At 36.8% G+C, this 16,705-nt stretch overlaps 1 protein-coding gene across 1 annotated transcript in view; it reads left to right on the top strand.

Annotated features, from left to right (window-relative positions):
* The first annotated feature begins 2,544 nt into the window (after positions 1–2,544).
* The window catches only part of ADGRD1 (adhesion G protein-coupled receptor D1), a 160,289-nt gene continuing 146,128 nt past the window's right edge, over positions 2,545–16,705 (top strand). Inside the window, exons 1-6 of the mRNA XM_075168135.1 lie at positions 2,545–3,795; positions 4,580–5,304; positions 5,401–5,437; positions 9,053–9,136; positions 12,492–12,587; positions 15,479–15,601. Coding sequence (XP_075024236.1) covers positions 5,236–5,304; positions 5,401–5,437; positions 9,053–9,136; positions 12,492–12,587; positions 15,479–15,601 — 409 coding nt within the window. The 5' untranslated portion in view covers positions 2,545–3,795; positions 4,580–5,235. The remainder of the gene's footprint in view (positions 3,796–4,579; positions 5,305–5,400; positions 5,438–9,052; positions 9,137–12,491; positions 12,588–15,478; positions 15,602–16,705) is intronic.

Below are 16,705 nucleotides of genomic sequence, written 5' to 3'. Positions count from 1 at the left end.
GGCATTACCTACATACAAAATACTTTGAGAAAATATTTTCAGCCAATTCACTCTATTGATCCTTTTAAGTTCCCTTGCTCAAAGAAGAAATGAGAGGTTGGAAAAGGAAGGAAAAAAAAAAAACAAACCCAAAACAACCCTTCAAACTACAGTGCTTTTAAGTGCTGCCAAATGCAAGATGGACCTGTCTGTCATGATACGGTGATAGCTTTTTGTAAAAATCAAAGAAGTCATAGTCTCAGCAAATTGGATAGAGCTGGTGTAGACTGAGCCATGGCTCCTTTCAAAGGCTGAAATGGAAGAGACAGCTTTGAGTCTGCATTGCAGATACTGATATCCACAGCCTCTGATACATGAGATGTAGCTGGTAGAAAGAAATAAGAGTTTTGAACTCCCTTTCTTGCCTATAATCTGTACTGTCAATTTAACTCTTGGTCCTGGGTGTTTGTTTTAACTATGGTAAAGTGACTTTGGTTGCAGCCAGTTAAGCATTAGAATGGGGGGGAAAAAGGCTAATGGAGCAGCTGAGGGTACAGTCCCTGGTTTAGGAAGGTGACTGCAGAATCCAGGCAGAGGTTGTGGGACAGGGATGCACAAGTCAAAGAAGGACCAGGTGAATGACAGAGACTGCTTCTCCATCAAATGTTGGGAGTGCAGTTATCAGCAGGGACAGCTTCTTCACCCTGTCCCTCATTGTATTTCATCCTTGTACAGAACTGGAGGGAGAGGACTTTGTTCACCAAGTCTTTGACCTTCCTGTTGAGTGTGAGCACTGCAAAAGTTTCTAAGTACAGCAACAACGTGCTGCTTTGGTAGTGAATGTATCAAATTTGGTCTGAGAGCTAGTGCAAGACCTTCCCCATTGCTTCCCCATTCCCAGTCCTGTGCAAGGCCAACTTCATAGGTTTAGGAATGACTTTTTCATCACAAGAGTGATGATTAAATAAAAAACCCAAAACTCTTATTTGGTATGGGCTTACAATTCTACGTTGGAATAAGATGGTGTAAAGAAAAGGTAACAAACTCTGTTAGAGGTGACCTCTTTATCTGTGAAGCTGCTTCTGCTTTAAAGTTCTATGAGTAAATAGTTCATACTCATTACAAAAAACTGTGCTGGTACAAAAGTGTGTATTGAGAAGGTGGTAAGTTTTGCAGAAGATCTTGGTCTGGTTCCTTGCAGATGTGCAAATCTAATCAAATTGCACTTATGTACATCTGAATAGTCCCAAGAGAGCTGGTAGAGTTGCCCTGGATGTTCCCCTAGCAAAGGACAGCTGAATTAGTTTACAAAACTCTGTGTGTGTGTGTGTGTGTGTGTGTAAGTGAAGTTAAATAAAATCAGTTTTACAACTACTTACCTTGGATGTCCATGACAGGCCAGAAAAGTTAGCACTAAAATTACAAATTTAAGCAGATGGGTGGTGATATATCAGCTGTAACCACCTTGTAAATAATTTCTATTACTGGCAGAGAAATAGTTTGACCAGGGAGTAATTTTAATCCAGAATATTTACTGGTGTATTAGTAGAGACTGCGGTATTAGAGAAGTTTTACAAAATCTAGTGGTTAGATTTATTCTTAAAATACTCCTTTCTAAGATGTTTGTTAAAACATTTCAATTCCAATTAGGCACCAGCTCTCTTGTGGGAAGTTAATGATTCCAATGAAAACAAAGGAAGAAAACTGTATTACAAATTGTTTTTTCTTCTGCAGTGTAAAACATTCTTTAAAGGATTCTTTTCTCTGCTTATGTTTACATGGTTAGCAATAAAGATTTTTAACTTCAGGTTATTTTTCATTTCCTGTTAAATGTCAGCTACAGCATTTGCTAGTATTCTATTTCAATAATATAATCATCCTGAATGAACACAAGGTGAACAAAGAAAGCTGAAACTGAAAGTTAAGTTTAATTATCGCATGATAGGTCACACTCGCATTGCTGTGAAAGTGTTGCAACCGACATCACCAACATACATCATAACGATTCATCTTTCTTTTTTGTTAAACCTTTGTCTTCGAAAATCGAACGCATCCCCCCCCCCCCCCCCCCCCCCCAAAAAAAAAAAAAGAGGTGGGGGGGGAAGAGAAAAGAAGGAGGGGGGAGAGAAACCTGGGACATGTAATTTCCCAGTGCTGTTTGCAAGCCTCTGACGGTTGCTACAGATCATCAGGCTTTCTGTTCTGTTCTGGGAACTCATTCTACCTGTCAGCAAATGTCTGAGCTGCAGAGCAGCTCCTCCCTGGCCTTTTCACTGCTCTCTGCTTAAGCGGGACAGAAAATCTAGAGGCCTTTCACGGACCCTTCCCGTACTGTAATACGGGGGTCACAGCTTTCTCCTTCCTTACTCCCTTAGCAGGGCCCCAGAGCAGCAGGGTGGGAGAGCTGCGCTGGGGAGAAACCTCTCCAGCGGGCTTAGTACGGGCTGCCCAGTTACCCAGCGTTTGCAGACCTTTGTGCTTTTATTGACATGCATGTACTTTAAATGAACGTTATTTCATCCGCAGGCTCTTCAAGAGCAATCCACTGTGATTGTTTGTCTTCCAAGCGTTGGATCGGTTACTCTGGTTTGCACGCAGGATGCCCAGTGCTGCCTCTGGTCTGCGGTGGGAGCGGTGTGACTTTTCAGGTCAGGTTTCTAGAGGATCACAGGAATAAATTCAGAATTTGTTTCTGCAAATAATCTCCGATGTCTGCTTGCAATTTGCTGTTTCCACAAAAATTTTTGGCAGTGAACATGTTTGCTTGGATTCTCACAATTGTTTTGGTAAGCATATTCTTTCCCTTGACAGGCCCCTCTTGGCAAATATTTCAAATTCCTGTCTTTCTCTTCTTACATTTTAGTTTTTTTCAGGATTTTTAGCTGCAGCTCTCTATTATTTCTAAGGGTGGCTCTACTTGTTAATGTGATGCAGAATTCCCGGGGTTTACACAGAATTCCTCTTCTTCCTTCAGGATATAAAGGAGTTTGTGGCTAACAGTAATGAGGGAAGGGGTCTAAAAAAAACCTAGAGGGAAATAAGCAAAAGTCAGACTTGTTATAAGTAAATGGGAAGCTAAATTTTTGTAGGAACTGAAATTCAAAATTTTCAAAATTATTTTGTTGTAGGTGCTAAAGCAGGGTTACAAACAAAATACACATTTTAACACTGAAATTTTGTAATATTAAACTTCGGTAACATTGAAGCATTCATGCAGCATGAATGTCTTAAGGTTTCAAAAATCAATTTTTATCTCTTCAGTCCTTGGACCCTGGAGTCCCATCTACTCACCAGTCATCTACCACCAGAAGCTTTGAAGTTCAGTATACGTCTGGGGAGCCAGCTGGGTAAATCAGGGCCACAGCTACTACCAAACATGCTGGGCTTCCTGCTGTATAATTTCTATATAAAGTGTCAGCGGAAAACTGTTTCATCCTAAAAGTTATAATCATTTCTAGCTAAGGGTTTGGTGCAGAAGTTATGATTAAGAAGTAGGCAAGTAAGAGGGCTAATATACTGGAAGGAATAGAACTAAGAAAAGGAACCAGGCAAATATAGGCTGATACAGGCACCTGAAAAGATGGAGCTAACAGTCACAAAATGGATGGGGGGGGAGGGAAGGATAACTAAAGGTCAGAAAATAAGTCATAGATGGGCAGTGGCATGCAAGGAAACAGGAGTGCGTGATCACTTTTCTATAGATCAGTATCTTGTGTGTGCATTGATTTTAGGCAGAGAACGTTTTGCTGCACGAGTAAGTATCTGGGGCTGAAAATAAGATCTAATCTGTTGACATAACTTTTAGCAAAAGAAAAGGTAAATAAAATAATTTGAATTTTGCTAAGATGTTAACATGGTCTGATTCAGATTTTTAGTTTCTGATCTTGGTTACGTCACCTTTAAATGGCATGTGTGAGGATAATGGAAATGCAGGAGAGAGATGAACAGGGATGGAAAGCTTATCAAATTTTGTTTAAAATATTACTCTTTCAGTTTATTTCACTGAAAATAAAAAAGAACTTGGAGGGAACTGAAAACAAGATTTTACCATAGAGGAGCAGAGGAAATGAAGAATATCAACTAGTTCTAGCTGCTATTTTTCTTTTACATAGAAAATGATGGCTAATATTTGTGACATAGTTCAGAGTGTAATTGGGAGGCTCTTATAAAAATACTTAAATGTAATTATTTTTTATTGAAAAGAAATTGAAGTGGCAACTGTAGAAGTATTTTCCTAGTTCTTTTACTAGGTTCTTTTTGTTGTGCAGCTTTGAGCAAATCAGTGACATGACTAATGCCTCAGTTTCCCCTTCTTGATAGAGACAGTCAAATTAATCCCTCAGAGTGCCATGTGATTTAAATCAGTATTTTTTTAAAGGTCATGCTTCATTAGGCAGAAATACAATCTGTTATTTTAGTAAATAGAGCTTAGCTTTCCTTCCAAAACTTCTGTCCAAAACCTGTTTTATTTTTCTTAAACATTTGAATTATGAACACTTGTTCTGGCTTTGATTCTTCTTTAAGTGTGCAGATTGCTAAGAGCAGTAATCTCTTTTATCTGTCCGCTGAAGCACATTGACTTGTTTCCACTTGTTCCTAGCTGGCTGGTGTTAGGACCCAGAAAAGAGACAGCAGCAATGTGATATAAATAGAGTACCAGAATGGGACAAAGTTTGAGAAGAAAGCATGACATCACTCAGACTTGCTCTCCACCCAAAAAGATCTGGGATGGAGGTGCAAACGTGAGCTGGACAAACGAGGAGTAGCAACTTTTTTCAGCGCAGTTTCTGAGGAAATAGTGAGAGTTATATGCCCTATGTGCTATAAGGAAGTACATTTTCTTGCTAGCAAAACTAAAACTGGCTTCGGCTCTCTGACAACGTGAAAGTAATTGAAAGGAAAAGACAACCATAGGAAGAAAGTTGAAAACAAGATCTTTTCTTTTTGGCACAGATTGTAACAGAAATATTTGACTTCTTTCCATGGAACAGTACAACTTTCGGATCTGATGCACATTTCTTTTAATTTTCCTCCAGTCACGGTAATTTATTTATAGTTAAATGAAGAGATCAAAGTGTGAAGCAAGCAAATACTACTCAAAGGGTCTGGAAGGATATTTTGCCATCACTGAAGGAACGGACTTTTTGAACCTGCATGGAAAATGTCCCTTTTAATACAAAAAGTAGCAAAAGAAAACTTATGATTGAAATCTTACAGGAATTTGATTTCAGTTGTACTTTTAACCTTAAATAGACCATGGAGAATTTATTATCTCTGCTCTGTTGTCATTATTCTTTGCTGATTTTATTTCAGTACAAATATCAGGTAATGTTCTGAATATGGTCAGTATTGAGATATATTTGGAATCCTTTTAGCAAGTTTTGCCTCACTATATCTCATTATGTAATATTTTCTGTGCAGGTGTATGGAAACTATTCCCAGCTACCCAAACACCCAGGTAAGGAATGTTCTGTTTACATTTTATGACAATGTGCTTAAATATTTATTTGCTTTTTTGGTTTGTATTTTTCATTTTCTTAGTAGCTCCAAAGAAACTGTGATCCTACGCTTGAATGTCAGCTCTGTATTAAAAATGTAATAAAGTCTAAAGTATCAGACTGCCCCAGTCATTTTAAATTCGGTAACCTACTTACTAAATATTCTGCATAGAAATGTACTTGGAGAAAAATGGATTGTATTTGATATGTAGAGAAATCCTATATAGAGCGTTTGTTTATTATTACTTTTTTGAGCATGAATTTCTGAATCAGACCTCTTCACAGACTATTTTCTTTTTTTTCTCACTGTCTCAGTGTTCAGCATTTTCAATTCATTGATTTACAGTTAGATATGCCCGCTTGTGTACTTTGTAGTACTTTGGCATGGCTTCAAGTCATCTACCCTCCTCCCAGCCTTCATGCTTAAGTTTAAATCAGTTATAAGGATCTCTCATCTGTTTTCAATGTAGAAGAAACTTACTCAAAGCTTATTTGGGGTCTGTGTGTGTAACTGCAGAATTGTTCTGTTTATATAAATAGTTTAACCTCAAGCCTCATGGTGGTGTACAAGTACAATTTTACTGCTTTACGAATTCATGTATTGCTTTGTGCTTTTAAGTTTTAACCATATGTAATTATTTTCAAAATAAAATACAGAGCGATGCGGAAAAGCCCTGTTGTCTGCTATTGCAGTAGCTTCAGCCCGATTAGTTTCTTTTGTTCTACCTTCACTCAAAAACAAAGAAATAGTCTCATTTCCTAGAGATAAGGATCACTGGCTTCTGGCTGATGGAACAATGGGGGAAAAAAAGCCTCCCGCAATAAGGGGGCAAGTTACACAACATTTATTTGTGTGTGTGGGGAAGCATAACTGCAAGCTATGCTTTCTCGATTTGAACTAGGCTGTAAACAAGTCCTGTGATTTTCTTCTAAACAGAGAGTATTTACCTATTGAAAGGATATTGCAAGTATAAGTTGAATTCAAGGCAACAGGTATTTCTTTTCAGAGGTCTTCTCAGGGCTGATTGGCTGGAAGTGGGGTAACAGCATGGCTTTATATAGTTCAGAACTGGGAGCTGGGAAAGCCACCAACATGCAGTGCGGCTCTAGGCAATTCACTTTGCTGTATATCTATTTCTCTTCCCATTTTTTTCCTGCTTTTAAATGTAAGCTCCTTAGAATATAGCTTCTCCTTATGAGTTTGTTTGATGCCAACGCCTTTGTTGTGATGCTGCTGCTGCTACTACTGCTACTACCATACTTGTGCCCCGTTGTGACACAGTTTTTTTGGCATCAAATAATTTTCTCCTGGGATTTCTTTCCTGTTTTTCTCTTTTTTTTTTTTTTTTTCCCCCCCTACCACCTCTTTTAACTTTAATCCTTTTTTTTCCCTGATAGAAAAGGGACATGTTAATGGGAGCAAGAGATATTTGCATATAAGCACACTGTGAAACAGCAGGCATGTTCTGTGCTCTGCAAAATGGAACTGGTAGTTTGATGAAAGTCAGATGGAGGTACGTTAGCACAGGTTGCATATACGGATGCTCTTAATACCATAGAAATTAATAACTTTCATTTTTTTTGCAGCAGCTAGAATATGTTCTTTGAAGGTAGAACTAAGCATGTACCCAGATTTAGTTTATGTAAATGTAAAAACCTTGTTCCTATATCCCGTTTCCTCAGTGTGCTTTGCCACACTCAGCTTAGTTGAGTTTGGGTTGCCTGGAATTTTCGGATTGGGTTTTGTACATGCTTATTCTGTCATTATTCTCTTATGCTGACAATAGCTTTCTCCTTTTGTTAGCAATTGTGCCTTTCTTTGTATCTTCCAAATATTCAAAGGAAACATACAGCGATAGAATCTCATCCATTTCTCTAAAGACATCCCCATCTTATCTATTTATACTCATATTTATACTCTCTGTGGGAAAACCTCTGACAACTGCAAACGTTTCTAGTTAGGTAGGCCAATAATAGATTCTCATCCAATTATGAATCATTTGTTAGATATCTTTGGTATAGTTGAAGCAAGTTTGGAAGTATAGTTTGGAAGCAAGTCTGAGTAGTTCGTGTATCCTCACAAGATGCAGAGCTGCTTTTAGTTCTGTGCTCTCAGATCTACAGTTACTTGTGGTGATGTTTTGCAATTTTATCAGCTTTGCACTCTTATTAAAAAAATCTTAGGATCCTCTCTGTGTCACAGCTCTGAAACTATACCATGAGGATGGAGGACATCAAACTGATCTCTGCTGTGTGGGCTAGGCAGCTTAAAGAAGCAAATAAAGTTTTTGCACCTTCATATCCATGATAAAGAAATCCTGTTTGTATCCAGGGTGTTAAAATGATAGAATAATTATCAAACAGGCAAGCTGTTTTGATCTCAAGAGTGAAGAATGGTATGGGATAGACTGTAAATGTCAAAAGACACTGCTTGTGATTTGTTTTAATTTGAACGCTAGCTGTGGGGAGCTTTTGTGTGGTGTATGACAGCTGCAGTGGTTTTTAAGAAACTTATCTCCATCAGCTTCACACCTCAGGTTCTTGAAAGATTGCTTGGGAATGAAAAATGATTGTAGGGCAAAGAACTCCAGATACGGTGTAATATAAATACTTGCTCTCTCTGTCCCTGTTGTCCATTGTATCCATCCCCCTTTGCCCCCCCGCACCCCCAAAGAAAAGATTAACTCAAACTAATAGGATGATATGCTATGACAGTGAACAAAGCATATTCTCATTTGCATTCACAGTAAAACTTCTGTATATCTGTATCAATTTTCTAAAACTTTCTTAGATATAGGAGATTATAAATTTATTTCAGCACAGCTGGGTAAATTAATTATTTTGAGAATAAAGGGTTTCTTGCAGCTAACAAGATAATAAGAAATTACAATTCATGTTTTCCTATATTATTAATGCTCTACCCTTAAAACAGAATCGTTAACACAAAATTTGATTGTTTTGGGCAGCCTGTTTCTGGTCAGGTTTGAGTAGTCACGTCTTCTAAAATCTGTTTAAACTCATCAGTTAGACTGTGCAGATAAATCTGCCAATGGAAGCCAACAGATGTTTTGCTTTTGTCAGCTTGTCCACCTGTTGCTGAGGAGGACATTTAGGAAAACAAAATGTTTTCCTAACATTTCCTAACATCATAACTCCTTGTGGAAAATCAGCCATAAGGAGTTGTTCTGGTTTTGGTGTAGCGGAGAAGGTTCTGAAGGAATAGCTAATGGGGAGGAGTGAACTCCTGAATGACTTCTCGACTGCTACTTCAACGAATGGTGCCTGATACACAAGCAGAGATTTAGTTAGGGATTCTTACACATTTTAAGTGCAATTAGAATAAAAATCAGTTGAGTTTTAAAAACAGGTTTTCTTCAGTGGTCAATCAGATATACGGCTTTAATCTTCTCTGCCGTTTTGATTTATGGTCTCGCTTATGTATAGTACTTGATTTACATAAAATATCTTGTTTTACTTAACCTATTGAACTCCTTTATTGTTCTCTTATGTGGAGATTTGTTAGACTCCTTGTTGGGCCTTGCTTTAATAACCTTTTCATCTGTGTTTCTTGAAAGGGTTCAAAGTTCTTGCATCGGCTTCCCATTACTGGCCATTGGAAGATGTGGATGGAATTCATGAGTTTCGGGATACGAATGGAGGTAGACAAAGGATTCGTTGACAATGGCAATAACATAAGTATTTGTGGCAGTCTGTAAGTAGAAAGGGAGCAGGAGAAATGAAAGGGGTTAGCTTTTGTACCAGAGCAGTTGAGATTTTTTTTTCAGTTAATATTTTTGCAGTGCTCTAATGTCCAAATTATATTGTATTTGTGAACTGATTTTTATAGAGTATTCTCAGACACTTTATGGGCTGTCTACGCATTGTTAAGGTTATAAAGAGAAAAGGTTTATGATCCAAAGAGTAATTGAAATCACATTGTTATTAGCTGGTTTGGTACCTGCATAACATGAACTAATACATTCAGTGACTGAGATCTTTGGCTATGCCAGCAGTAAAGATGCCTCCTTCTTTTTGCTTTTTGGAAGGAGTTAAATGCCCAAATTCTTCAAGCGCTTTTCAAAATTGCACATAGTATCCATAGAAAGAGAAGCGTAAGCTCTTATCTGATTACTTCTTACTCATGTTTATCTGCTTTTGGGTATTTCCTTAAAAGCAGTTTTGGAGCATTAGTTCTAACATTTTTTCCAATTGGGCAAAACCAAGAGAGGTTTGGTAAGGCAAAACTCACTGATTTGAAAGAGTCAGTTGTCAGGACTGCAGGGTCCCAGAGAGAATAATATTAAAAGGCAGTCTGGTTGGATTCAGCAGTTTTCTGGTTCTGATGTTTTGCATCGGGAACAAAAAGGGTGATGGGGGCTTCCCGGGGATGTACGGGTGATGTAATTAATGGAGCTTTGACCAAAGCACTGTATCCCATCTCAGCATCATAGGCTTGCAGGGCCATTCCCTTCAGATGAAATTTTCAGCTATGCTCTGCCTCCTTCTGAGACTCAAAGGTCCCTTAGTAATTTTCACATGAACTGTTTTTTTCTTTTCTGACATTTTAGCCAATTCCAGGTTGGGCTATGTATATTCCCCAGTATTTCTCACACTATGGCTGACCACCTCAGCAGTTGAGCTTAACAGTTTTGTACTAGTGCAAGACGTAGCTGCTGTGTTACTACTGGTGACTGTAACATCTTTACCCAGAAAGATCACTGCAGAAGGTTAAATCAGGAGTTAGAGACCTTTACAACCTTATATGAAAAATGTTACAAAAGTGCAAAGTTATTGCTATTTATTACACAAAAATGGCAGCATCAGTCTGTGTTCCTAAGTGGGCAAAAGATCCATAAATATCTAAAACCTTTTATTCCAGAGGTGTTCAAGTATTTTAAGCTTAAACTTTGACCCGTCTTTCCACAAAGTTTCTTAAAGGAATGAAATCGACTGACCAGAAATAAATCTGGGCAATAGTCTGCTCCCATTAGAGGCTGATGGCAGCATTCCCATTGACTTCAATAGAATCATAATTTGGCTTACAAGAAATGACCATGAGTTCTCTAACACTGTGTTAAAGTAATTTTCTGACACTGCACTTCATGTAGTTTCAAGAGTAAAGCACTCCATATCTAGCACTGTTTTGGCACTCATGTTACAGAGATGTTGTTTTGAAAGTTCTTGAAAGCAATATATAAAATACAGCTTTTGGAAAATGACAATTGATGTTAGATTGTTTTTCAAATTATGTTAAGTTACATTATTTCAGCAAAATTCAGAAATCTTTTCAGTAGTATCTTGGAAGAGATAAAGCAGAATATATAAAGTTCCTGATCCTACAAACCTTCACTTACAGGAATGAGACTGGCTCACATGAGCAATCTCCTTTGAATCCTATTATGACATTGTGTTAAATAACTTTATAGATGAGCCAGCTGCATGACTTTGCTGAAAAAAGTTTGGAGGACTTTGTCTCGCTTTTATTTGCCGAGGATGCCGGTAGCCAAAAGTCGTTTTCTCTGCAGTGCAATTCTGACAATGTTGAATTCTTTCCTTAATGTTGTAGTGGATAGTTCAAATTCTTCTCAGTTGCTTATATTGTGTGTTATAATACACAGATATTATTTCAACTGCCTCCAGCAGAAGTTTTATGTATCTATCTGGTATTTGACTTTGATATACAAGAAAAGATTTTTTTTTTATTGTTTTAATCTAATGCAGGTGACAATTTGCTTGTTTTTGATACCATTCTGATTACACAACTCTTCTGTTTATTGCTAGAGTCTTTCTTGTTTTTCCACTCATCATATCATGCAATTATTTTCATTCCATGTTTCTCCTCTTAAATCCTTGAAGCATCATAATCTGTCCGTCATGTTAATCCATTTTATTTGTTGAAGTCATTGTGTGTGAAGCCAGATTTATATCTCTCAATGCGTTTGTGTTGTAAGAGAGAGTGTCAGCAAATTAATTTTTTTGTTATCTCAGCAGTAGAAGCAATTGAAGGGAGACAATCAACTTAAAATATAACAAGTAAAAAAAGATGGGGCCAAGTTCAGGTTTTTCATCTGACCTCTTGTTTTCCATGCATTTTTCTCTTGAGGTTTTTGTGTGTGTGCTTTTTTTTTTTTAAAAAGCATTTACCGTTCCCTCCTGTGAGCTCAGTTGGTCTAAATCCCAAATCAATGTCTCTCTATTTACTTTCACGGGCTTTCCATCAAGCTCTATTTGCCTGCCCAGGGTAAATAATTACAGTGCATGAGATACTGTTAAATTATCAAAACAAGAAAAAAAAATACTGGAGAATAAAATTTTATTGTCAGATATAAAAAAGTTGGGTTTTTTCTTATGTTTAGATGGGATTTCTTGTGTTTTAATTTGTGCCCATTGCCTCTTATCTGTCCACTGGATATAACTGAGGAGAGTCTGGCACTATCTTTACACCTTGTGTCGGGTGTTTATACACATTGATCAGATCACAGAGCCTTCTCTTCTCCAGGCTGAGCGGTCCCAGCATTCTCAGCCTCTCCTCGTGTGTCAGATGTTCCAGTCCCTTAATCATCTTTGTAGCGCTTCTCTGGACTTGTTCCAGTACGTCCACGTCTCTCTTGTACTGGCGAGCCCAGAGCTGGATGTGGGACTTGAATTGCCCATAGGTTTTTCACCAGTATAATGATTTTTGTTACAATTGCAGAGTTCCTTACCAGCACGATTATATTTCAGAGCCTGTCATCTGCAGTTGTATTTTTCATAGTTTTTTCTCCTACGTTAGAGTGTAAATTAAAAAAAAAATTGTTTTAGTGATACTGTATTTACTTAACTTGAGTAGTTAAAGAATGCAACATTCACATGCATACAAGTCTTTGGGAGAAGTGGTTGTATGATAATTTTAAAGGCCACTGACTAACATCTGTGATTTGTGCTATGTTGAGAGATATGAACTGGTCAATTCATTACTGATTGTTTATTCATTGTTTTGCTTATTTGCTTATTTTCTTTTGTTGTTCCACCCAGCTCTAAGAATCCACAACTTCACTGTGCTTCCTTCCCATAACTCTACCTTTGTATATACCAATGACTCTGCCTACTCTAACTTCTCTGCAACTGTAGGTGAGGATTTACATATTTTTTGTTCTGCATTTGTCAAGCTTGGATGGTTCTTGTAACATTGGATTCAAAGTTAACACTGAGTTTTGGTTCAAGTGGTCATGTGGTAAAGGTCTATTTATACTTACATTGGCATACATTGTTGAAAAAGCACTCCTGCAGTGTTACCTGAATTACTCCGAACTACTGGGAGAAGCATCCCCATGCTAAGCAGCCCATGGGTGTATGGGCCCCAGCGGTCCTTCAAAAGTGAAAATATTTGTATTAAGCTTAAAAGAAACAGAGATGACATTTCAGAGGAACATATAAGAACAAATAGGTTGAGTTTTTTCTTTTCTTTCAAGGTTAAAAGGAAAGAGAAGCCATCTGTTCTTCACCATTTCATAGTAATTTTTAAAGGACATATTAAGAAAGACAAATGCAAGCAAAGCCTGGAAGTAAGAACTTGTCAATTATGACATCTTTAATTAACATGTTTAAAAAAAAAAAAAAGCAAGCAAAAATCTGCGGAGATATGTCCTTTTAATGATTTTTTTTTTTTTTTTTAATATCAACACACCAGGAGATAAAAGGAAGAACAGAATATGACAACTCTCCAGGCAGAAAGCTGACAGATTGGAAACTAGTTACATCTACACCAGAATAAGCTTAAAGTCATTAAATTGAAGTCACTAGGATTTATACCTGTGAAGGTGCAATTGAAATATGACCTCTTGTCCACTTTACAATTAGGTATTAACTCGCATCTAGTTGGTGGAAAATCTGACCCAAGGAGGAGGATGAAAATGGTAGAACTGTCATTTGGGTTGCGCAGACACTAGGAGGTTTATATTAAATACTAAACCCACTATTTTTCTACTCCAACAATAAAAGTATGCTGGCAAATGTGAACTCTATTAATAATGAACTTCAAATAACCCTAATTCCTTTCAGTCCTCACTTATCTGCTTTATAGACCATTTGCATAGTTCTCACATAATAAGATACATTCAATATGAACATTAAAAAGAGTGACATAAATGGCAAAGGAAATGCTATGGAAACAGAAATGCATTACCTTATAGGATTTATTCTGGCTAGATTAATTTAGAATTCAAGTGACTCAAGAAGAACTTAGAAATGTTTGCTTCATTTCATAATACACACTCAGATTTTTAAAAGAAACTAAATTTTATCTCTCAATTAGAGACAGAACTTGATGACTTCTTCCTCAAAGGGAGGGGAAGATACCTGAAAACTGTGATATTTGTGTTGAGATTTGGCGTGAACTAAGAAAATATTTGGACATACATTCACTGAGGGCTACACCATGCTGTTGCTGTTTCCTTGAGTGGTGTTATCCTACAGATGGGCCAGCACTATAAATGCTGTCCTCATGCCTCATGAATATATACCATTTCAAAATGAGATGTCCTTTTGCCCGTGTCCCCATTGCATAAAAGAATGCACCATCTTGAAGCAGTGACAACAGTATTTGTGATTATCACTCTAGATAGATGGTCTGTCCCTAGCACTGACTCTGCATCCTTGGTGTGATTTGCGCTGTGCTCTGCTGTGCAAAAGGCTTCTGTTAAGTCAGGTAGATATACGGTGATAAATACAGAGAGAAGTCCCTTACTTCCCACTCTTCATGTGTTTTAGACCATTTATATGCCTTATTTCCCTTATGATTTAGTTAATTTTCAAATATCAAGTAGCACCTAGCTGGCAATTTCTGCACCTCGGAGCAGAAAAAGACTGTGTTCTCATTGCTGGTGTTTCCCTTGCAGCAACTCTTCTCCTAACATTGTCTTTTTCAGAAGAAATTATAGAGAAGGGTCTTAAAACCAAGGTCCTGAATCTTCATAACCCTTGCAGAAATGCCATCACAAACAATAGTGTTAACACAAAATTCCAAACTGAACAATTACATTCTATCTGCTCGGAAATAGATGATAGAATATTCTGTGTTCTGTGGAATACAGGCCTTTTAACACAGTGGAATTTTTTGATTGTGATTTCCTATTGTCTTCATTGCTAAAATTAGTCCCTCTTTTTGTCTTGGGACAAATGAGATGAACTTCACATCATTATCTATCAGCTGGACTCTCAGACCTTAATGAGATTTCCTGTAGTAAACAAGTGTCATGTTTTTTTAGTATTAAGAAGGCTCATGTGCTTTAGCTAGTAGGAGATGGATCAACAGTGCTTTTCTTTAGGAGGAAACACAAGAAAATAACAATCAAATCACAAGACAATTAGTCATTTTCCATGTTAGAAAAAGAAATAGCCTTTCCAAATGACAATGATGCCATACCAAAGGATGTCTGAAAAGGATATATATTTCTGCCTTTTAAATATAGCTTGTCTAGTATATTTCATTGAAATTTTTTTTAATGAAAAGTGGCTTTTAATCACAAAATTTCCCTTGCAAAAAATGAAAAAAACCCTATTCTGTTACATTTTTGATCGATTAAAGAATTTCTTCGCTAACTCAGCCTAACAGTAGGACAGAAGTACCTCTATGATGTGTCTCGTATCCAGAACTCTGGAAAGCATAAGGTTTATTCAGATTACTTTGAAATAATAATTTTTGGGTGTATGGGTTCTGTCAAGCAGTCTTAGTTAATCAAGAATCTGAGTGAAAGATATGAGTATAATTTTTACAAACTTGAAATGAAAGACTTATCTGTATGGATCTTTAAAACCAAATCAAAACCAAAAACCAAACCACCAACAAACCCCCACCAAACTGAAAAAAAAAAAAAAAAAGAAAAACAACAACAGAAAAACCCAACAAAAGCAAACCTACAGTTGGGACAGGATAAACATATGAGGTGTATGAGTCTGTTAAAATCATGTTTCTAGGAAGTTTTAATTTATATAAATATTAAACTATTTTGCTTTTCCTTTAGATATTGTAGAAGGAATGGTGAACAAAGGAATTTACGTCACTGAAAAGAAAGGAGTTACCTTTCTCTTCTTTGGAAGCTATCAAAATTCTTGCATTAGTAATCCAGAAGTTTGTGGACCTGAAGGTTAGTAAATTCAATAATTACTATTTGCTTTTCTGTTGCTGTAAAATGATGTAATTCAATAATCATTTTTTCTTTCCTCATTGGAATGAACTCTCTAAAATTCTAGCTTCACACTATTCTTTATTGACTTTTAAAACGAGTGTTGATTGCTGAAAATTTAGTCTTTTCTAACGGCAATTTAAATTAGAACTAATCACCAACTACTCAAATCAATGATTTCCAGTATAATTAATTCAAACAAAAACAGAAATAAGCTTACAGTGCCCAAAATCTTTCCCAAGATTAATTCCTACAAGAACTGCAGTATGACAAACAGAAGCTGTCCTACAGGTTTCAAATTTAGGAGACTGTTTTTTAGTGTGGCCTCTTAGCAGGAATGGTTTTTTTTAGATTCATCTTTGGAGATAACAAAATTTTTAAGTCTCCAGTGTCTTGGAATCCATTTGTCCTCATAGGTGCTCTTCATTCTATTTCTCTTCCCTTTCTTCTTCTTGGGCTAGGGTCACAAAGTGAGAGGTGTAATAGGGGGGCACAGATTTGGCAATGTGTTGATTACAGAAGATGATTAAAACTGTATGTAACTGCCAAACTAAACATGCAACTAGTCACTAGCATAAAACATTCACTAGAGATTTAAAATTCAGTAGAAATGGAAGAATCAATGGAAAATGGTGGCTTTCTATACATAAACGCCAGCAGTCCCTAAGCTTAAGCAGTATTATTAACATTGAATTTTCCTGCTTTTATTGATTTAGGCCATCCTTCGAACTAGTAACATTACTTGAAATAGGAATTTTTTTTTTAGCTGCTATAGCAAGAGCTGTGTATTAACTTTTTAAGAAAGTAGGAGAAACTCAGAGAGCAGATGGTACACGGCTATTACCTGAGAGTATTAGAAAAAGTAATACAGTATCCTACTGTAGGCACATTTTCTGATATGTGCGGTATCTTTTAATATTTTTTTCATACCACTGGGAAATAAAAATCATCAGTAAGTCATATTATTTCTACATCTATAGTATAACATAATAATCAGAATAAATTATTTTTATAGTACCAGAGCACTCCCAGTATCTCACAAACAAGAACATTAAAACCATAAAA

The sequence above is a fragment of the Calonectris borealis genome, chromosome 18, assembly GCF_964195595.1.
Source record: "Calonectris borealis chromosome 18, bCalBor7.hap1.2, whole genome shotgun sequence".
NCBI classification, from domain to species: domain Eukaryota; kingdom Metazoa; phylum Chordata; class Aves; order Procellariiformes; family Procellariidae; genus Calonectris; species Calonectris borealis.
The sequence above is the reverse complement of the archived record's forward strand: the minus strand, read 5'-3'. Positions and strand labels throughout refer to the sequence as shown.